Raw genomic sequence first — 24,593 nt, forward strand, 5'->3', positions numbered from 1 at the left:
TTCAATTTTGAGTTGTGGTAACAAATATGAAGCATTTGAAATATGAATAAAAAATGCAGAATTTAATGTTTTACATTATAAACAATCACACGTCATGGGAAATGCATTTAAGAAGACGGTTTTGGGTGTAGTTTATTGCAAAAGTTTTGTTCTTTTGAGAAACGAACTAGTGTAATTGAAAAAAATTTTTAAATGTTTTAGATCGTTTGTCGTGTAAAAGTTTCAATCCAACGTTTTTTAAGCATATTTCAAATGCTTTACCTTTGTTGCCAAAACTCAAAACTAAAAGTTCATGCTATAGGTTTTAAAGGTTAGGCTCTTGTAATCGAAACTTCATAGTGACCAGTCAATGAAAGGGATAGATTGTATTGATCTCGTGAGAATCATAAAAATGGCAAAAATCGCGCCACGTTTATTTATTTAACACCTGTATAAAATCTGAGTTTATTTGCGGTAAAATACAAAAACTGCATACGAAAGCTTTTAAACGCATCTTAATTTTTGTCGATATGCCACTTGAATTAAAAGATATCGATTTTTTACCGTCGAGCTGATACAAATTTTATTGAACATTGATTTCGTGCAAGTAACTCACATGCAAAATCGACGTTCGCTTCAAGCGTTGTTTCTAAGAGAACGGTTCATTCTACACAAAAAATACTTTTTGTACTAAACATTTTTATTTAAAATTATCTCAGCTACATTTTTCATTTGAAACTTTTTTTTACGTTGTACAGATTCTGGGTAAATTGATTTTTTTGCGTTTTTACCCCCCTGCGGGGGGGGGGGTTTAGGGGAAAGCCCGGGAGGAAAGTGGTAAACTTTCTTGTATCTTTTTTGGGGTACAAAAATTAATATGCTCCGCAAAATTCAGCTTGTTCGTATGATTTTTAGAGGTTCACCGGCATTTTCTGGAGTATTACAAAAAAAAGTATTAATTTACTACTTACAGGTAGGTATACTTAGCCTAGGCAAATATTGTTTTGGTTTGGTACTAAACTGCAATATTTCTATCTTTTTTAAAATTGTTTAGCGAATTTGCTTGCTTTTATATTCAACTTTCAACATTGCAAAATTCATGTTTGTGTAAACTTGAAAACGAAAACTTATGCTATGCAACGGAATTCTTAGAATTTTGCAAACTTTGTTTATCACATGTTTCTTTATACATTTTGGCTTTTTTATAATTTGGGAAAGTATATTTTTCTACTTACGTACAGCGTACAATCACAGAATAATCTTACAAACTTCTCTCTGAAATATGAACTCAGTACCTAAATATGATAAATATTTAATTTCAGAGTCATTATTAGCAACAATACATATTTATTATTGTTTTACTCATTTCTTAATTAAATATTGTGTTTATTTATTTAAAATTACAATCAATTGTGGCTTAATCTCTAATATAAACTCAATATTTAACTTAAACATGCTACAAGAAAACAGTTTCAGAACCTTATTTCTTAATTACTTAAATTTAAATCCCTATAAATATTTAAAATTCCATAGATAATAGGAGTATGATTGTTGAAAACTCTTGTGACAAGTTCGAAGCAGTCCAAATTAATCGTCTCGTCAATAAACTGTAATCCATTACGATTAATAAAATTGGTCAACTGTTTAAGACAGATCATTATTTTCTTCTAACATGACGTAATTGACGTAAATTTATTTTATTATACTTCAGAAGTATTTTAGATATAAAAGATTATCAAAGTTTTCAAACCTTGTTATTTAAGTAAATCTGTAAGATTTTGACATGTTTGTAGCAAACAAACAGCCATTTCACAAGCATATGCATGCAAATTGCTAAAATATGCCGCGAATCACATGGCTAATTCTAAATGTCAGTAATTATGTCAATGCCAAGGCTGAAGAATCTTAAAATTTTCGATTCAAAATTTCCAAGTATAAACAATGATTGATTGAGTACATTATCAATTTAGAAGATACCACTTTATATTAGGAATACAGCTTAAGCATATAAAACAATTTTAAAAGCATATCTTGAAAACATGAACTAAAAATAGGTAACATCAAATAACTTATGGTACTGGACGTTGAATAAAGTTTTCCATTCATTTATAATTTTGAATTTAAATCTATAATGGTAATCAAAAACATCACACTAACATATGATGTTATTTACTATATTTAATGGGAATTAACCTTAATTTTAGTTAAATTAATCACAATTTCCAGTCAAAGATAGTAAATGATATTAAAATGCCACAAGAAAGTAGCTCCAGAACATATATAATTGAATGTATCAAGTACATTACAAATGTGTACACATTGATGTATATAGAATACAAGGTAGAAGTAGGTATAAGTAATACTCATTCTAATATAATATTTAAACAGTTTTAAAAGATCTTAGTTTAGGAATTGTAAGAAACCTTAAGAATGTTAAAATGAATCTTTCTTTATATCAATCACCAAAAATACAAATATCAATCACCCACATGTCCTGTCTAAGCATCTTCCACAAGTTTTCCTTCATTACACCTTTCAGAAATTTGCAAATTAGCAATTCTGCATTTTTGGTGATTAATGTCTCAATGTTAAACAAGCCCGAACAATCTTAACCTATGCTTTCTCATTTTGGTATAAATTTGTGCTACTCCTAGACTCCCCTACTAATATACCCATTCTTAATTTTATTATTTTTTGTCACTCCACTCCTCCATCTAAGTGGTCTCATTACCACCACCTGTATGAATACAATGAATTGAATTCAATGTTTCTTTCTTTTTAATTTCCCAACATTCAGTTCAGTACATCATAACTGGTGTTATGGCCCAACTCTAATTCTACTGCTTCTATCTCCATATATTTCCCAATTACTCTATAATACTGATCCTTGGTACTTAAAATTTACTTTTTATAATCATTTTACCATCCAAAGTTATCTTTTGATTTGTAGTAACTCCCATCTTTAAAAGAACATTCCAAATGCTCTGTTTTTGACCTACTAAGTTTTAAACCTTTGCCTTAAGAGGTCATCTCCACTGTTTCAGTTTTTGTTTTAAATCCCCTTTAGTATTTCCTACTAATATTACATCATCAGCATACATTAAGCACCAGGGAAGGTAACCCTGTAGTTTCCTTGTTATTTAATCCAACACTAACGAGAATAAGTAAGGACTACACACTGAGTGTGTAGTCTGAGTCTGAGTGACTACGCACTGAGATTGCTGATGCAATCTTACTTTCTCACGAAATTCATCAGTCCCGTCAACACCTCTGTTAATAAGTACTAAGTAATTGTTACTTTCTCACAAATGACTCTCACAATCTCCACATACTCACTAAGAACTCTTTTCTTATTCAGCAGCTACACAGAATCTCTCGAGAATTTGTCATATGCTTTCTCAAGATCTATCAATACTATATAAGTATTTGTTTGTTCTTTATTCACTTCCATATTTTCATGGTGTAATTAAGTAGTTTTATAACCTTGTAGTTTATGCATTGTTGTGTATCTCCTTTGTTTTTGTAAATGTGTATCAATGCATTGATACTTCATTTGTCTGGTATTACAGGTAAACAAACCTGTTCTAGCCAATGTGTTCGTGTCCTGGCTAAAGATTTCCTCACTTCTCCAGGGATATCATCTGGTCCAATGGCTTTACCTTTCTTTACATTACTCTTTGAAATGCTTGAATAACTTCCCCTTTGTTATTTTGGTGACCATTTTGCTTTATCTGCTCTATTTTTGGCTGTTTTATATACATATCTTTGCTTCACCATCTCTTGCATCAAGTTCACCATACGCTTCATATTCTACTTTAGCATTTGTTATTGCTAGCTACTTTCGCTTCCTTTTTAGCTACCTTATAGTTTTGAAGATCTATGTCTGGCCTATTTTCTTGTCGCTATTTATATAGTTTGCTCTTCTCTTTTACTTTCTCTTTACTTTCATTTCATTACCACCAGGTTTCTTTATTCTCAAACTTCGTTTCTGAGGATTTTCCAAGTGTTTCGATAGCAGTATCTCTAATAATATTGGCCACTACATTTTTGTTCCACTATTTATTGTCCTTAATATACCTTCTTTCTCATCTTTTAATATCCACCACTTAATTTTTTGTTGTCCTCTCTGATATTTTGGTTTTGTTTCACCTTTTACTTGAGGACAAACAACTTATGTTGTTGGCTAATAGTCTCACTAACTTTTAAAATCACCTCCTACTATGATTCTCTCTGATTGAATATGATTCAGTATGTCTTCTAATTGATCATAGCAAGATCCTAACTTTCCTAATTTTCTTTCATTCTCACCTAAATTGACTTAAGGAGTGTACCACACATACACATAATTTTCAACACTTGTTTATCAAGTACAAATTTCCCTGTCATTAGTCTATCACTTATTCTTACAACTTCAACTACTTCTCTATCAACAATTATACCAACTCCATTCCTAGTGTTACTTTTATCTACATGCCACAATTTGTATCCTCAATGATTCCAAGACACTATCCTAATTTTTCTAACCTGTAATGGTGTTCAGTCTGAAATAGTCCCCACCCATAAATCTGAGCGGAGTCTCAGATTGCTTCCACAACATGTTACCTAAGGAGATACCATCGTTTTAGTATAATTTTCTTATATTGGAGATCTTTTCATTATTATGACCTGAAAAGATTTTCAGACGTTTGATTCCTGAATGCCTTTTCTAGCACACTTTCATGTCCTGCACACTTTGGCCAACACATCACCAATGCAACCCAAGTGCAGTATTACCTCACATCCACTTACATTGTTCTACACAGAGCAAGATCTCTATTGTAAGGAATGTGCTATAAACCAAAATCTTGCTGATTTTAATTTGTCACTAGGACGCACATACTTTATATGGGATATGTTAAAATGTATCGGCCACATAGTAATATTGTGTCCACAAATGTGTCTGACTTAATAAGTCATTGTAAATAATGTAGATAATTTAATAATGTACATTAATTTGCCTAGTTTGCCTTAAACCATACTCATATAGTCTATATTACATATTCGTATAAATTAGAATTGGTAATTGTAGATCAAGTTTAAATTTAAAATAAAGTAAATTTTGTAATTATGTAAAAAAAACAAAGTTTAGCCAACTATATAAAATATCTCAGAATAATAATTGATAATAAATTAAACTTAAACCAACAAAAAACATACCCAAACCATCAAATTGAAAGTTTGGATCAATGGAGTATCGGTTTATGGGTTTATGAGAGAAGCAGGCAGAGGGCAATAACTAAAATGATACACCCTAAAAACCCACTTCATAATCCCTCAAATATGCTACTATATGAAAGGACTGGAGTGAAATGGAATATATGCAACATCTCAAACAAAAAATATCACATGAACTCGCATAGAGACTAGTTTAATAAACAAAAGTGTTATTTGATATTTTGTTGTTAATGTTAGGAATGGAAAACTTTATACAAGTACCAAATATTTTTACAAGGTAAAATGTTCCTTATGCTATAAATTTTATAGGCAAGAACTTTTGATTATAAGATGTGGAAGTTATCTTAAATTTATTTTAAAACAATTAAAAAAATATTAATTCAAGATATTTTATTTCTAAAAAATGATAGATAAAGCTGTCCAACTAATCAGGATCAAAGTAAGTAAAACATTCCAAATTCTTTTTTACATGATGGCCATTCAGAGATTTAAAAAAGTACTTAATTAACACCTAGTAATTTATACATTCTCTTATTTATATTTCTTGTTGGTAGTGCAGTCACCATGCCTAATAACATATTGGGAATGGTGACTGCACTAGTATTATAGATAAAATATAGATAAAAAAGTTTGTTTAGATCTATATTAAAAAAAAAATGAGTAAGTTAAGTAAAAATGGTATTCAACACAACAAAAAGCAAAATTATTGAATATTACTTCCATATAGAAGTAGTAACTAGCTACATAATAGCAGTATTAATTTTCAGAATGCAAGAAGTAGTGTTTGACTAAATAGTGTGCAAATTAGATATAAATAAGCAAATTCTGTTTTTCAGAGATAGTGGCAAATATTTTTCAGACATACCTACTGACAAATAGATAAATTCTATACAGTTTTAAGAGACACAGACTATTTAAACAGTTTATTATTGATGGTTAGGTTCAATTTGACTGGGCGCTTAATCACCCTTCCACTCGACCTAAGAGGTCCATTGTGTTTAATTATTGATGGTTTAACTAACAACCCACAACCAGAGAAACAATCCAATATCTTGCGAGTTTTTTGATAATAGAATAATAAACACGTACACTAAAATCCTATTTGGGAGTAGATGTTAAAATTATTTACTATTTTTTTTTTGATTTTTCCAACAGGAGAATTTTGTTGTCTTCATTGCATGTGCTTTTTTTAAAGACAAATCACATGCTATGATTTTTCTGGCGGGTGTTCTTAAGTTAAAGTTGATTTCATGTAATCGAATTAACTACCTTCCAATAAAGTCGTCCCAGGAACGCACTTAAAAAATATTGAAAATATTATTTTACAGTCATCTACTTTAAAATGTACGTATGTATCTACGATACCATAATGGCACTAAAGCAGCTCATACAAGAAATATGAACATAGAAGTGCCTCCCCAGTGATCGGAATATTGGAATACTTTGCACCATAAACGAAAAAGGAGATATCTTTTAATGCTCTAACCGCAGAGGAATTGTGCTTCTAATGCAGCGTATAAATTATTATCCACTATACTAAGCCATCGTATGGTACCATATGCAGAACAAATAATGGGAAAATACCAAATTGATTTCAGAGGTGGTAAATCAACAATTCATCAGCTTACAATCCTAAAACATAGGGTTTCGATAGCAGTATCTCTAATAATATTGGCCACTACATTTTTGTTCCACTATTTATTGTCCTTAATATACCTTCTTTCTCATCTTTTAATATCCACCACTTAATTTTTTGTTGTCCTCTCTGATATTTTGGTTTTGTTTCACCTTTTACTTGAGGACAAACAACTTATGTTGTTGGCTAATAGTCTCACTAACTTTTAAAATCACCTCCTACTATGATTCTCTCTGATTGAATATGATTCAGTATGTCTTCTAATTGATCATAGCAAGATCCTAACTTTCCTAATTTTCTTTCATTCTCACCTAAATTGACTTAAGGAGTGTACCACACATACACATAATTTTCAACACTTGTTTATCAAGTACAAATTTCCCTGTCATTAGTCTATCACTTATTCTTACAACTTCAACTGCTTTTTTTAAAGACAAATCACATGCTATGATTTTTCTGGCGGGTGTTCTTAAGTTAAAGTTGATTTCATGTAATCGAATTAACTACCTTCCAATAAAGTCGTCCCAGGAACGCACTTAAAAAATATTGAAAATATTATTTTACAGTCATCTACTTTAAAATGTACGTATGTATCTACGATACCATAATGGCACTAAAGCAGCTCATACAAGAAATATGAACATAGAAGTGCCTCCCCAGTGATCGGAATATTGGAATACTTTGCACCATAAACGAAAAAAATCTTTTAATGCTCTAACCGCAGAGGAATTGTGCTTCTAATGCAGCGTATAAATTATTATCCACTATACTAAGCCATCGTATGGTACCATATGCAGAACAAATAATGGGAAAATACCAAATTGATTTCAGAGGTGGTAAATCAACAATTCATCAGCTTACAATCCTAAAACATATTTTAGAAAAAACACTGGGATAAGGCATAGATACTAATTACATATTTATAGACTACAAAGCAGCATACTACTCTGTGAATAAAAGAGAAATGTTCAGAGCAATGAATGAGTTAGGAGTACCAAGTCAGGTGGTAATTTTAACAAAACTAACTCCTAAAAAAGTTGAATATAGAGTACGAATCCAGGAGAATTGTCTGAACATATAATTTAAAACAAATAACGGGCTGCGCCAGGGTTACCGTCTCTCCTATATACGTATTGTTCAATCTGGCTCTGGAAAAAGTAATACCTGTCGCAGATCACAACTACCGCATATTCGCTCCGTGCGTGACCATGGTAGGGGTACCTTGAAACGATGCCTGCGTGCGTAGCGGCGAAATATGACAAAATTGGACCTTTGCGATCTTTTTACGCATAAATTTTATCAAAATTGGGTGCAAATACATGTTGCGTATTTATTTGTGCTAATAATAGCAAAAATAGTGAGTTTAGCTTTTATAGGTTTCCAAAGATTACATATAAATTAGGGAAAAGAAAAATATGGATTCGTGCTATTACTTAATATGAAAAAGTAAATATCACATAATTTCATTTTTATGCAATTGAAATAGGAAAAATTTAAATAATTTACCTTAAATGATATTTCATAAGGCTTCAAGCTAACTGCAGCCTGCCAGATGACTTTAGCTTTTATATCATAATTTTTACTATTATTGTTTTTAATTACATGCTCTTCCACATGCAAAAACTTGGTTTGCTAGTACTAGATTTTTCCCTTTCTTTTCCGTTTGGGGTTGAAAAGATAAAGTTGATGAATTTTTAGAAACTCAGTTTTTAATACTAAACTTATTTTGTACATAAACTGAAAAAATATTAAAAAAGTATTTGTCAATTTCTATAATTAAAAAACTATTTGTCAAATACTTGTCAATTTCGTATCTATTTAACATATATTTAACCTCAAATTTGGAGGTCCAAAACTGTCAGATGAAGGCGGTAGATGTCGCATCAGTCACGCACGGAGCGAATACGTTGATTTTAAATAATTAGCCGACCAAAAGTCAAATTTCAAAAGTGACGTTAAACATTCAAGGAACATCCTAGAGACAAAAAATGATCCACTCCAGAATATTCATCGCGTACATGTGCACGTGCGATTGCTTGCACAGGTTAGTGACGTTTTGCTCTCTAAGCTCAGTAGTAAACTTTTTAAAAATTGTGATATTTACCTTATTTTTTAAAGTGATTGTGATGGAATCGAATAATTCAGGTAAGAATGAATATTTCTTTTTATTTAAGAAAATTCACTGTTATTTTATTATTTTTAGAAAGACAAAAGCAAGCCGTTTTGTAGTGACATTTCTATTTCATTTTTATGTTTGTAACACATTTAGTTATAATCTCGCCTCCTCTCGGGGAATACTGTTGATTTTATTCGCTATGTGTAAGCTCCAAAGAGCGACATCTAGTGGCATAAATCAGCGAAGGTGTTAGCACTATTAATATTTTAGTCTTATACTAGCTGCAAATAAAGTGACTTAAATTTGTTTATTTAATACAAAATTATTGTAATATAAATAATTATTTTTTAAAAAAATTTTTAATTTTTAAAAAACAATATTTTTCTTTGATTTGTATGAGTTTTAGTAGAAATCTGTGTAAAATAATTTTGGCCGCGTAAATCCAATAAATCGACGTATGTGCACTGGTTCAATATTTAACATGTCAGTGTTAATCCTTGCCTAATATTGTTTGGAGGACGGAAAACGCTGTACGACAGGCTTGTGTAGAACTAAAAGAATCGGCTACAAAAATGGGTTTAATAATAAACAACAACAAAACGAAGTATAGGAAATAAGCACATAACGACAAATCCTACGGCCACTTCTTATAGACAACGACGGCATCGAAGCAGTTAACAAAATTTATATATCTGGGAGCGTTCGTTAACACTTAAAATAATACTAAAAAAAGTAATGAAAACATGTTACGATGTTTCGAAAGAAAAGTAAATGGGTGTGGAGAAGACGATACAACTTCGAACTTTATAGAATATACCAGGAATCAGATATTGTAAAATATATTAAGGTAAGACGTCTGAGGTGTATAATGCATGTAATGTGGATGGTACAAGATGAACCAACTAGAAAAACGCTCCTTGATGGACTCATTGGCCAGAGAAGAAGAGGAAGACCCAGAACAAGGTTCCTTAATAACATCGATGAAGATGGGAATACGTGCTTGGCGGAAGAAGACGATGGATAGGGATGACTGGAGAGAAATCCTTAAGGAGGTTAGAACCACCACAGGGTTGTAAAGCTAGTATGATGATGACTTTAAAATGTATTGTTATGTTTTTATTATTCTTCTAATTTATTGTTTTCATTTATTTATTAAAGGTTCTATTTATAACACTTACAAATTTATTAAAGTCCTTATTACTATTTTATCTTACACGAATAATTATACAATTTATTATAATACGGGCGTTACATTTTAAAAAACGCGGTGCGATCTTCAAAAATTAACTGTCCCTCTAAATAAAATTTCCCATTTATATATGTAAAATGCCGTTATCTAGAAGGATCGATGACCTTCTCCATTAGGACGGGATCCCATCGAATAGACGAGAACGTCCCTCAAGGACTGGTCTTTCGGCGAATTTACTAGAAGTCGGTCGACGGCTGAAACTGGTTTTTCAACTGAGCGCCGAAATAACTAGAAAAGAAAAGATATTAGCAATAAATATGTTTACAGTCATATGACACGTCATTATTTATCGTAACAGTATAATATGTCTGAATTGTTATATGAATGAGGCAGATAAAATTAAATTATTAGAATTATTTTTTGTATTACAAGATAACAAAACAAAATCATTTGTTTAATTTGTATTTTAAGACCAATTTCCGAAGGGGAAATCGAAACGTGAAAATAAACTAATTTTAAACTGAAATTGTGGTTAATTCCCAATAAAAATAGTAAATAATATAGAAATTGGCACAAGAAAATAGCTTCAGAACAATAGTAAACAGATATTAAACTTTAAACATATGCAATATTTTTGTATAGCCTTTTATAAATAGTTTCATTTCTCCAATTCTTAACCTGGAAAATCTCGAGAAATTACATAGAAAAATATGAAGATTCCAACAATACACTAGAAAGGCTGTGAAAAGTTTGGTTTTGATTATTGCAGAGAAGAACTAGTGTGTGTTTAGTGTAAAGTGACTTTATTTTTATTTACAGCCTTTTAATTTTTTAATTAAAATCTACACTATTTAGTCTTTGTTTACACTTATTTTAATTTATTTATACTATCAATATTTACGTACACTGAAACTTAATTTATATAATACAATTTATATCGCCCATTTAAAACCGTACAAACAATATAAATTTATTATTCCGACTTTATTACGATACAATATTTATTTCAGACTAAAGCTTACAATTAAATAGTGTACGTCTATGGTTCTATATATCGGGTGATCCGGTCAGAATGAACGGTGCCATTTACCTGGAATTGGATCCGCATCTCTCGAAACATCGTGGATAGACAAGGTTATTAAGGCCGATTCGAGTCTTTTCCAACATAGACGGAACACGGCTAACGTAACACTGCCCCCTCCTTAAGAGAGACTGGAACTGAAAGCTGGTATTGGCAACTGGACCCTCTTTTACAACTCCCAAAGTGACAAGGAACGTTTTTCGCTCCACACCAGTAATTAGGCGAATTGCAACAGACTAGTATCTGGACTTCCACAGGTCTTTAAAGATTTCCCTCCAACATATTTCGGACAACCCTCCAATCTAATCGGCGGCATTCTAGCTTTGGCATGGCTAGCTTTTGCAAGTTGAACTCCAGTACGGGCTCTCTTAATTGAAATAATGCTTCTCATGTTGTCACACCTTCATACCACCACACATCCTTCTCGATCTGGTCAGAATAAAGGATTATTTGTTACTTTTTTGTTGTTGGATTATAATATTTGTAATAAAATATCAAGTAATAAATAATCTTTATTGTGTATACCCAAAATATAAAGAAGAGATGACAGCTAAACATATGTGAATATCCACCATAAAATAAACAGATAGTTTGAAAACTGTACAACTACTGTACAAATTATGTCCATTAATTACCTAGCTAATTTAAGAATTCCTTTAGATTTCACTCACCTGCTCTCTTGATTGTAATTTTTTGTAACATGGATACAATCATTATTAATTTAAAACGTAGGCGGCTTAAAAAAGCAAAAAAAAAAATTCAGATACTGAGTACTAGTAGGGCGGTCTGATAAGTACTTAACCTACAAAAGAAAAACGAAAATTTTGGAAAAGTTGTGATTAATTTCTCAACGTAGTTTACTTTTAGCTCGATACACTTGACCCAGCGATGCTCAAACTTTTTAACCCGTCTGAAAAATACGTTTTCTCGAGCTCTGTAAAGTAGGCTTCCATGGCGGCGATGACCTCCTGTTTAGACTTAAATTTCTGCCCGGCGAGTGCCTTTTTCAAGTTTGGAAACAAAAAGAAGTCACATGGGGCCAAATCTAGAGAATATGGTACATGGAGCAACAGTTCGTAGTCCAATTCCACCAATTTTGTTATGGCGATGTCTGAGGTATTAGCGCGTCCGTTCAGCACTCGCGTCATGGTGGAACAGCACTTTTTCCTTCGCTAAATGGAGTCGTTTTTTCTACAATTCGGCGTCGAATCGGTCCAATAATTTGGCGTAGTAGAGCTCTGTGACCGTTTTGCCAATCTCCATGTAGTCAACGTAGATCACCCTTTGTGAATCCCAGAAAATGGTGGCCATCACCTTTCCGACCGATAGGACAGTCTTCGTCTTCTTCGGAGCACGTTCACCGTGCTCTTGGTCAAATTAATAATGTCTCTAAATAGTTAAAATAATTTTTAGAAATTATATATATATATAAATTCTAAGCTTAGCCAGTCTTTATTTTTCTCTCATATTAACGAACATAATATACAGGGTGAGTCATGAGGAACTTTACATACTTCTACCATATGTAGAGTCCCTCAGGGAGCATATCATGTGGCCACTAAAAAATGTCAACTCCTCTTCTTTATTAATTAACAGGGTGATTTGTGTAATTGACCATTTATTTCATTTTACTGTAGTGTTTATACGGCTCATTTGATTTTTTTAATTTTTGCATGATACAGTACACTACTATCAAGCATTCGACTGGTATTAGTCAAACTAAAAAATTCCAGGACTGGCTTTGGAAAAATTAATTTAGGGATTCGTATTAAATATTACACCCTGTATATATTTTTTTTAAAATGCAATAAGTGATTTTCAAACTACATAAATAGCCAATGAAAACGACATATGCGACAATGTTGTCGCACTTTTATTAAATTTTTAGTGAACGATCAAATCTTACCCAAAATAGAACAACCATAATGAAGTATCAAATTATAAGGTAAATAATTTAAACAAATGTTATAAATTTCAAACATTTTAATTGAAATGATAAACTGAGTCACTGCACAACAAAAAACAGTAACTACTAACAATAACGAAGAACAATTTAAAAAAAAACTAAAAGTATGTAGGTACATAGTTATGATAAACCCATAAATTAGAACTGGAAAAGATACAATAATGGTAACAAAATAAAAATAATTTAAAATAGATTTTCGACATGGAACCCTGCAGCCTGTACACATTTTTGTTGCCGAATTGTTAATTGACGTATTGAATTACGGATACTCTGGGGATCGTTTCTAATAGTATTACAACAATGTATAATTCTATCAATTAATTGTTGTCGGTTATTAATATTCACTGCGTAAACTAGTTGCTTCAATCGTCCCCAAATATGGTAATCAACGGGATTGAAATCAGGGGATCTTGAAGGCCACGAAATAGGACCTGCACGTCCTATCCACCTGTTGCCATAAACATTATTGAGATGTTGTCTCACTGCCAGTAAAAAGTGTGGGGGTGCCCCATCATGCTGAAAATACATCCCTCGGATAGCCACGTTCGCGTTGGCAAGCAAATTCGGCAAAATATTTTGTAGAAAGTTCAAATAGACCTGCCCTGTTAAAGGATCATCAAAAAAGTGAGGACCTACTAATTGGTTATTTATGACACCAATCCACACGTTAACCGAAAACCTTAACTGAGAACGACGTTCTCGAATAGCATGGGGATTTTCTTCTGCCCACACATGTGAATTTCGTGAATTATTTATCCCGTCTCTGGTAAATTGGGCTTCATCTGTAAATAGTGTCCTGTATAGCGTTGGTCGATTATTGTTAATCCATCTACAAAATTCCAACCTATCGATCTCATCTCCAGCATGTAGTCGCTGAACCATTTGAATGTGATATGGGTATAGATTATTTTTTTGTAAGACTCTACTTACTTTTGATTGAGTATCATTGAGTTCTCGACTTACTTGTCTAGTGCTTATTGTAGGGTTCATAGTAACGGCGTCCATAATGTCATCTTCCTGCGCCTCATCTACATGTCGCTCTGTTGTTCCACTAGGAAAAGTGCCATTTTCTCGCAAATAATTAAAAACTGACCCAAATGTTGGATGACTGGGAGTTCGACGATTAGGAAATCTCCTGCGATATTCTCTACTAGCAGCCCTACCATTCCCATTACAGAATCCATAAACAAATATTATGTCTGCATATTCTGTGGTCGAAAACTGATGTGGCATTTTGAACGAAAGTAACAAAAGCTCTACCAAAACTAACACAATGTACTTAACGTAGATATGACAAAAGAAATATGTATTCTTGTACACATAAATAACAATTGATAATGACAATAATGACAATGGGTATAAAATATCAAGAAACGTCAAACGGTCAACGCCAACCTTCATTTTAAACTTGTTTAGATTTATTTTTATTTAGTACAGTTGATGCAATGTATTATTATTTGACATAAAATTTTAATCATTTACAATCAACAAAAACTAACACATACAAGAGGTTTGACTTTTTAATCAATTTAATTTATTATTTATTATTATTATTAAAATTGAAAAACAATTGATTCTATCGTAGAGATAATACAAAGTGACAGTAAAGATGTTAATTTTCTACGTATTAGATTATGTTGTAGGAACTCATTTTAATTAAAATGTTTGAAATTTATAATATTTGTTTAAATTAATACCTTATAATTTGATTCTTCATTATGGTTGTTCTATTTTTGGTAAGATTTGATCGTTCACTAAAAATTCAATAAAAGTGCGACAACATTGTCGCATATGTCGTTTTCATTGGCTATTTATGTAGTTTGAAAATCACTTATTGCATTTAAAAAAAATTATACAGGGTGTAATATTTAATACGAATCCCTAAATTAATTTTTCCAAAGCCAGTCCTGGAATTTTTTAGTTTAGCTAATACCAGTCGAATGCTTGATAGTAGTGTACTGTATCATGCAAAAATTAAAAAATCAAATGAGCCGTATAAACACTACAGTAAAATGAAATAAATGGTCAATTACACAAATCACCCTGTTAATTAATAAAGAAGAGGAGTTGACATTTTTTAGTGGCCACATGATATGCTCCCTGAGGGACTCTACATATGGTAGAAGTATGTAAAGTTCCTCATGACTCACCCTGTATTTGATTTCCTTTGTTGATAGTATTAAGTGTATAATTTTTTGTGTTCAATGGGTTGATCACCAACCAATACGATTTTCTTAATACTTCCTCAAAAATCACTTAGTTTATAAAACACTACCAATTGGTAAATTTTTGAATTAAATTGGTAACTATCATTTGAATGCCTTGATGTAAACATCGTTATGAAGTGAAGTTGCATACATTTTGAAATTCTTCAGTTAATAAAGTATTCAACATTTTAATTTTAAATGAGGTTCGCACAATCTAAATTGTGTAAAAGTTAGCATTTTACTTGGAATAACAAACTAAGCTTAAAATGCATTGTGTTATATAACTCCTGTTTAGTTTAAAACTGCCTTCCTGCTTGTTTGCCATTTTCGGTTGTTATTATCACCGATTAAGTTTTCATACACAATTTTAGAATGTATCAGTACGGGGTCGCGTTAATCTGAACGGAATCGGGGAAACGGGTTGTTCGGATGATGACATCATTCGGATTACCTATGACTTTTGTATTGGTAGAAGAAAAACTGCAAAAACACAATGAAAATGACTGAAAATGCTTTATGTATATTAATAAAATATTATGTTATATAAATATATATAACACAATATATTCAATAAATACATATTATCTATATAAATTTCAATGGGAAGCAGTAAAAAAATCTATAATTTTTTTCTGGACGCCAGTCTCCAGGTGCTGATCAAAAGCTCTGTCTCTTGTACGCCCCAGCATCATGATCTCCTCACTGCTGTTAAGGTTGTCTTCTGCCCAATTCACGGTCGTGTTCAGGGCTTTAACAACTTCAGCAGCAGAAGTTTTTGAAGCAGGTGGTTCATCATCGACATGGTGTTTCTTCATTTTGAATGGCACTTACAATTTCTTTATCCGTGAACATTTCTTGGATGTCAATTTCTTTATCATAGCCACCTGATGCCCCCAAATTAATTCAGTCATTAATACCCTTGTCTCCAGATCAGTACACCTTTGCGATGATGCATGTAGACCCGCTGAGCTCTCTCGTTTAAAACAAGCTCTCATTCAAAACGGGTACTGTGAAAATCACATCAATAGGAGCACCTAAAGACATTAATCTCTCACTCAATCTCAACCCAAAGACTCAGACCCTTATCATACGAAAGCTTTTCTTACATCAAAGGTGTCACTGACAAAATCGACAAAATTCTTAAATCAAGAGGAATAAAGACAATATTTACCCCCCAACAAAAACTTTCATCTCGTCCGATCAATCAAAGACAACATTCCAAATGAACAACACGGAGTTTATGAAATTCCTTGTGTAGACTGCCCCCGATCTTATATAGGCCAAACAAATCGTAGAATCCAAAATATAATTTATGCACATTCCATTTCTGTTCGCAATTCCCATTCAGTTTCTGCTCTAGATCAACACCATCTTCATACAGGTCACAATATTGATTTTGAAAACTCCAGAGCCATAGCCCCTACCCGTTCCTATAAACCAATAATTATCCTAGGAGCCATATAAATTGAAAAAAGGCCAAATTGTCTTAATAAAAGAGATGACGATACGGTTACCTTCGACATGGAGACCTCTCATAAAGAAAATATCAACCCGGAAGACTGTTGAGTTTAACGTTAATTCTTGTAATAGTATTAATCTCAGCTCTAGGTTTAATTATCTGTATATATATATATATATATATATATATATATATATATATATACTTATATATATATATATATATATAATATATTTTGAATTAATAATTAATAAAACAAAAATTTTTTTGGGCTAGCTCAAATTGGTAAATAATCTCATTTTTTATGTCATTAAATCACAGAAATACAAAACCAATACTCAGAGGAAGCTCATTGATAAATAAAATTCAAAAATAAAATATAACCATATAACCGTATATTAAAAGAAATGTTTCTACCAAAGAAATAAACACAAATTTTAATGACAGCATAAATTGCAAAAAACAAACAATCTATGAAAAGAGTAAGTAATTCAATATAAAAAAGCATATAAAAAATACCGCAAGTTATTTTAAAAGAGAAAGTTACCCAGTATAGATACAATAATGAATTATGGTTGCAAGAAATAATTTAAAAATAATATGAAATTGTTTATGTAAAAGTTCCTGTCAAAATACACTGGATTCTTTGTGCGTCGATGAAACAGAAAGCCCCGCAACGGAGAATATTATTAGAAAGAAATATAGAGGTATATCTGAATACCTTGGAACAATTTTTATTCATGATGTCGGATAATGTTATGCGAGTACTTACAACTGCTATCACTTATCACTGAATTTAATTTTAACTTTTCAAAAAATATTACTTTATACTTGTTACATTTACGGATGCCTACAAGGCTTCTGGCTAACGAAGACCGACACTTTTTTACTTTTTTTTCTTAAACACAAACTGCTCCTTTCAGCTATCGGGAATCAACTCTCTGCACTGTCTCTACACTCACAATCGTTTTCTTTTATTCCAAAAACTCTTGGCTTAACACCCCCTTCCATCAATAACTTTCCTTCCTTTTCATTGGTCAAAACAAAGTTCTTCATGTCAACGTCTTCAAATTTCCCAGTCGTAAGTACTTTAACATTTTCTAGGAACTCCAAATTCCCGACTTCTTTCAAACTTTTTCGTTAATCTTAGGTTCAAACACAAATTGTTCTTAAATGCACTTCAAAACCAATAAACAATTCCATGAATATTATCGATTAGATTACAAATATTCTAACAAAGACAACTTTATACTGGGTAAAACCAATACCTATGTTAACAATAGACAGACAAATAGGTATTTTACATTTTAAATGCAAGAAAAAAATATTTTTTTAAAAAACTACTTTAACGTGTTACAAAATAACAAATTTTATGTTTACAATATATAGATTTTCTTCTTCTCTGCCTTTATTAATCTACAATAATATATATATATATAATATATATATATATATATATATATATATATATATATATATATATATATATATACTACATAATCTACTAGCCTAGCTCAAGTTCATGGTTTCTTAAATTTACAATTGTGGTCTACAATGTTTTGCAATCTGAAATGGATTTTTGATATGTTTTATTTTGTGTCTAAAATTTCACTAATGGCTTGTTATCCCTTCTTATCACATTTCGTACATATTGAATTATATTAATTATACTACATTAATATTCTATTATATCTATAATATATGACTATATTAATATTCTATTATAATCTAACTGTGTCTGATGATCCGTGTGAGATCTATATAAATGATAAGAATTGTAAGTATATTTCAATTATTTCATAATTATTGTTTGTTTTTCTGTAATGAACTTGTAAAATGGTATAGTGAAGGTTTATTTTAATTGCCATATAAGTATAAAATTAATCATGATAAAATATTTTGTAAAATTTTTATCTATATAAAATATAAGAACTTTATTATTGAGTGAAATAAAAAATCTGAAGAATTCAAAATGAAAACGAAATAAAGCAGGGATATAGTTGGGACTTACTACTATTGTGTATTATAGTATAATATAAAAAATAATAAAATGAATGAGGCAAAAATTACTTAAATTAAACACTACTATACAAAAATCTGGAGCCGTTAAATTTAAGCACCTTATCAAGGCAGACCAAATTGCAGTGGAGGCTCGTGACCTCAATATGCAGGTAGGCGACACATACCTATATATATATATATATATATATATATATATATATATATATAAAGGTATGTGTCGCGTGTCGCCTACCTGCATATTGAGGTATATATATATATATATATAATATATATATATATATATATATATATATATATATATATATATATATATATATATATTAACTTAGAGCTAAGATTAATATTATTATAAAAATTAATATTAAACTCACCAGTCTTCCGGGTTGAACCGCGTCGATATCCATTTTGCCGAGCTTTCGACATCCTCTCTGATGTCTTCTTCAGGGCTTCCGAGGTCTCAGTCTCCCGAGCCCCCAGACACTACTACACTCACTAGTCACTTCTAGTTCACTCACTAGTTCACTGTAGTGAACTAGTGAGTGAACTAGAAGTGACTAGTGAGTGTAGTAGTGTCTGGGGGCTCGGGAGACTGAGACCTCGGAAGCCCTGAAGAAGACATCAGAGAGGATGTCGAAAGCTCGGCAAAATGGATATCGACGCGGTTCAACCCGGAAGATTGGTGAGTTTAATATTAATTTTTATAATAATATTAATCTTAGCTCTAAGTTTAATTGTACTAACCGCGGAAATCTTTCCGAACATATATATATATATATATATATATATATATATATATATATATATATATATATATATACAAACAAAACAGTTTATTAGGGCTGCAGTCAGTAGGTTTGGCCGGGATGTTATAGAAACACTCTTGACTTTTGGTCGAGCTTTCGGAATTCTTTTATTCCTTCTTCAAGACATAGTCGTTGAGATTATTTGTGTAAAGCTACGACCCTCAACATTAAAAACACACATATAAAATATAACATGTAAAATAATGGACAAAATACATTTTAAAATTTAGTTGGAAAGTTAAAATTTTGTTCGTGACATATTTTAATGGTGTTTTGACTCAGTCAAAATAAAGTCAAAAAATGACATACTTAGGGCATCTGATGCGCAATGAGAAGTATCAACTAATTCAACTAATTTTACAAGGCAAGATAGAAGACAAAAGATCTCAATGGCGCAGAAGGACATCGTGGTTGAAAAACATCAGACCGTGGGCAGTAATGACTACCATACATCTATTTAGAGCAGCTGTCAACAAAGTTGTATGCACCAACATGATTGCCAACATCCACAGAGGATAGGCACCAAAAGAAGAAGAAGAAGAGAGTTGTCAAATAGAGTAATTTGTGTCATCCGTCGCAATGAGACTGAGAACAAAGCCTCTCTACTTAGTACCAACAGCATTTGTGAACCCGAACTGGTTGCGGGAAATTGGATTTCCTTTCACAGAACTTGTAGATTCTCTGTAAGCCTGACGCTTTGCCATCCTTTAACTGTGTTATTGCGGAATAAACTTCCTGCTGTAATATTCTTGGTCCATCATTTACCTCTTCTTCTAGCTCAAAGGTGTTATCTCTTTGGTTTTCAAATAGTTTTTCTAGATATTCTTTCCACGTTCTTATTTTACTCTCGTCTTAGTCCCCCTGTGAGTTCTTTAACTTTCCTATGTACATTGTGACTATCGTACTTTGACTGCAGAGTCTCAATTTCTTCGCATCTTTCCCTTGCTTCTTTTTCTTTCGCTTCTCTGATTTTCGTTCTTATTAATATATATATATTATACGATATATATATATATATATATATATATATATATATATATATATATATATATACATAAAGAAGTAAACGTTAAATAGTGGGTTTGCAGCAATAAAAAATGAAACGTGTACTCTTTTAAATTTTTATTCCAAGCTTTCGGACATTGGTTATGTCCTTCATCAGGGAGCTACAAATGTGATTAATAAATTGTTGGTGTTGGTATAATTAATTAAAAATTGTTTCTACTTACAAACTTAACGAGGTTGTATCAACGAAGATGTGTTATAATGTTGATAAAATTTATCATAGTCTCTCATCTTTTTTAATATATAAAAATTATTTTTATGTTTAAAAATTAAAAAAAAAAATTACTATAAATACAAAAACACTTAATTATTCTAAATAAATACGTGACATTATTTTGACAAAATTCTTTTAAATCTCAATTGATAAATTATTGTTTGTGTTATTATTGCATTTATCTAGTAGTAACAAATAGGAGAACATTTCATTTAGATGGCCAATATCAGTTCTATGATTCATTGTATTATTATTTTGGCAAATGTAGGCCATTTCAAGAAAAAGTCTTTTGGTGATGTTACTTTCCTGTTCTACTACTTTGATGTTATTATAATCTATCTGATGCCCATTTTTAAATACATGTTCACCCAATGCAGTTTTTTAAGGATGCAGTCTATTATCTGACTTGTGGGATGTAATGCGATCTTTAAGGCATCTTGATGTTTGACCATAGTATACTTGTTCACATGATCCGCACGGTATACAGTAAACAACATCTGTTAAAGACAAGAGTGCGGATTGGTCTTTAAGTTTAGAAAAAACTTTGTTAACTGTTAGTACCGTTTTATGTGCAATTTTGATATTATTAATTGATGAAAAAATTCTACTTAGTTTCTGTCCAATGTCCTTAATGTATGGAAGAGATACATATCTAATTGTAGTTTGTTGTGGTAAAGGATCTACAGGTCCAATTCTATCTTGTGATACAGACAGATTTTCTTCGTTTCTTAAATGACTAGTTAAATTTTGTGGAGTGTTAAACAAAATTTTCTTTAGTAGTATACTTGGGTATGAGTTTTCAATGAATAGGTTAAAAAGGATTTTTAGATTTTTTGTATGGAAAGCGGTATCGCTGATTTTAAGGACACGATTTTTCATTTCTTTAACTAAATTCAGTTTCATCGAATATTTATGGTATGACCAATAATTTAGATATCTGCCTGAACTGAGAGGTTTTCTATACCAATCAACCAGTAAATGGGTACCTTTTCTTATTAATTTAGTATCTAAAAAAGGTACTGAACATGTAGTATCTTCACATTCTAATGTGAATTGAATGTAGGGGTTGTAACTATTGAAATACCAAAGTATATCATTTATCCCTATGCTTGGTAATGCTAATATTATGTCATCAACATATTTTTTAAAAAAATGTAATTTATAAGGTAGGACAAGGATGATGGTGTCTAGTATGTGGTCCATTACATAACAGGAAATTATTGGTGATATAGGGTTCCCCATAGGTGTACCAAAAGTTTGTAAAATTTGTTGTTAAATGAAAAATAATTGTTTTCGAACAGAAAAGTTAACAGTTTGAAAAATGTGTCCTTATCAATGTTACAATGTTGAGCAATAATCTCCCACTTTTTTATTGCTGCAAACCCACTATTTAACGTTTACTTCCTTACGTTGTCAGCAAATACTTTTGGTTCATTATATATATATATATATATATATATATATATATATATATATATATATATAAAATAAAGTTTTATTTTGAGGTTGCAGTCATTAATAGGGCAGGAAAGTAAAACTCTTTGTTCTTTAATCAAGCTTTCGCAAAATTTATTTGCTTCTTCAGGATATGCTAAAATATGGTAACAGTAAATACAACGAAATTAGAACTAAATAGCATTGTATAAAACTAGTAAAAAAAAAAAAACTTACAACATGAGGTTAATCCATTAAATTTTCAAATTTGCAAAACATTAAAACTTAACTTATTTTAAAAATTATACAGTTATGTAAGTACAATATTCCAATTTAATTTAATTTTGTAAAAATTCATTTTGATGTCAAAATGAATTTTTACAAAATTAAATTAAATTGGAATATTGTACTTACATAACTGTATAATTTTTAAAATAAGTTAAGTTTTAATGTTTTGCAAATTTGAAAATTTAATGGATTAACCTCATGTTGTAAGTTTTTTTTTTTTTACTAGTTTTATACAATGCTATTTAGTTCTAATTTCGTTGTATTTACTGTTACCATATTTTAGCATATCCTGAAGAAGCAAATAAATTTTGCGAAAGCTTGATTAAAGAACAAAGAGTTTTACTTTCCTGCCCTATTAATGACTGCAACCTCAAAATAAAACTTTATTTTACATAACGTGTCAGTCAATAATACCTAACTACTTTATATATATATATATATATATATATATATATATATATATATATATATATATATATATATATATATATATATATTATATATATATATACATAAAATACATCATAAATGAAATGAAACAAATAAATGAGCATTAAATCTGAGATATTTCTCGTTAATTATTACTAACCGCAATCCATATCTAAATCATCCTCATCCTCTGAACCATCTCCTATATTAATTATCACCGGTTCAATATCTTCCTTCAAGTTGTCCACCGCAAACATTTTTTCTTCTACTTTCTTGACGTGGTTCACATAATTATGCCACTGCTCTTTAGATACGCGTTGGTAAGCTTCTTTTATCAACCGTTCTACCGTTTTTTCTTTAAAATCGACGTTTCATTAAAGCCACATACCTTTTAACTAGACTCCACACCATCTTAATCGGGTTAAGCTCGCAATGGTAAAGCGGGAATCTCAAAATCTTATCGCCATATTTTTCCGCAATTGTTTCAATTTTATACTTGTACTTGTCTCTAAATGCGGTCGCAGTATCCAGTAATTCACTTTTTAGGTAATCTTCCTCGAAGAAAATGTTCTTTTCGATTAGCCAATCCTTATTTGCCTTTTGTTCTACAATTTTTTCGGGAAATCAAATTTGCGGGAGTGGTGTGACGCGTTATCCAAAACGAAAGTTTTCTTTGTCTTTGGGCAAGTTTGGAATTAATGTCTTCTCAAACCATTCTTTATATAGATATTATAGAAAGTTAATTAGCCCAGTACCACATAACCAGTTTGGCTTCCAGCATGAAGAAGAACAAACCGAGGATCTCTTTGATTCTTGATCGTTGTGTCCCTTCGTTCTTTTTTGACTGCAGCACCGACGTTAATCCAAGACTCATTGGTATAAACAAGGTTTACATTAGCTTTCTTTCTTTTCTTTACATCATTATCGAATCTCGACCTCTTTTACCATATTCAAAAACTATGTCATTGAGTAGCCCACGAAATGTAGTTTTTGAAAAAGCTGGTAGGTCCTCATCATCCTTCACTCGATTCATTATGCTGTCGACGGTTGGTGGTATGTTTTCCAAAAAACAAATCATGGACAATTTTCCTGATTCGAGATTTCCCTCACTCATCGTAAGTATACTCACGTGAATTGGACTGAAAACTGTTTTTCTTCCTTTTTTGTAGCGGTTTCAGTTCGTCCTGCTGGGCCTCTTCGCGGATGTCATAAATTTTGCTAACACTCACACCGCACATTTTTTTTGTGCTTTTTTCCACAGTAATACTTTTTCCACTGTAATAGTCAAGCTGTCACCATTTCTTAAGTTTAGATGATAGTTTAATACATTTAACACCACACGTTTTACTTGCACTCTAAGAGTCATACCCTGTTTGAAATTCACGACAGATATTAGCAACGGCTTCATGTTGTAGGTACTTTCATCCGTTTGCGAAAATGAAATAGAACTGAGCTTTCATAGTTTTTGCCAACAAGTTTTTGATCTAATGG

General features: G+C 31.2%; 1 protein-coding gene and 1 long non-coding RNA gene across 4 annotated transcripts in view; one reads left to right on the top strand and one right to left on the bottom strand.

The window, feature by feature from the left end:
* LOC140452573 (monocarboxylate transporter 14) overlaps window positions 1-24,593 on the top strand; it is a 194,535-nt gene that overhangs the window by 45,979 nt on the left and 123,963 nt on the right. The window contains exons 1-2 of one of the 3 annotated variants that reach the window (XM_072546909.1): window positions 1,861-2,033; window positions 5,503-5,632. The exons of the other annotated variants lie outside the window; for them this stretch is intronic. Of the exons in view, the coding sequence (XP_072403010.1) occupies window positions 5,597-5,632 (36 nt within the window). The 5' untranslated portion in view covers window positions 1,861-2,033; window positions 5,503-5,596. Of the gene's footprint in view, window positions 1-1,860; window positions 2,034-5,502; window positions 5,633-24,593 lie in introns of those variants that run through there. 3 annotated transcript variants of the gene reach the window in all.
* Window positions 9,764-18,240, bottom strand: LOC140452596 (uncharacterized). Its single transcript, XR_011952224.1, has 3 exons — window positions 17,620-18,240; window positions 11,225-11,644; window positions 9,764-10,422 (listed from the first exon to the last, which is right to left on the bottom strand). It is a non-coding gene; the product is annotated as an uncharacterized lncRNA (long non-coding RNA).

Source organism: Diabrotica undecimpunctata, chromosome 1 (genome assembly GCF_040954645.1).
Source record: "Diabrotica undecimpunctata isolate CICGRU chromosome 1, icDiaUnde3, whole genome shotgun sequence".
Taxonomy (NCBI): domain Eukaryota; kingdom Metazoa; phylum Arthropoda; class Insecta; order Coleoptera; family Chrysomelidae; genus Diabrotica; species Diabrotica undecimpunctata.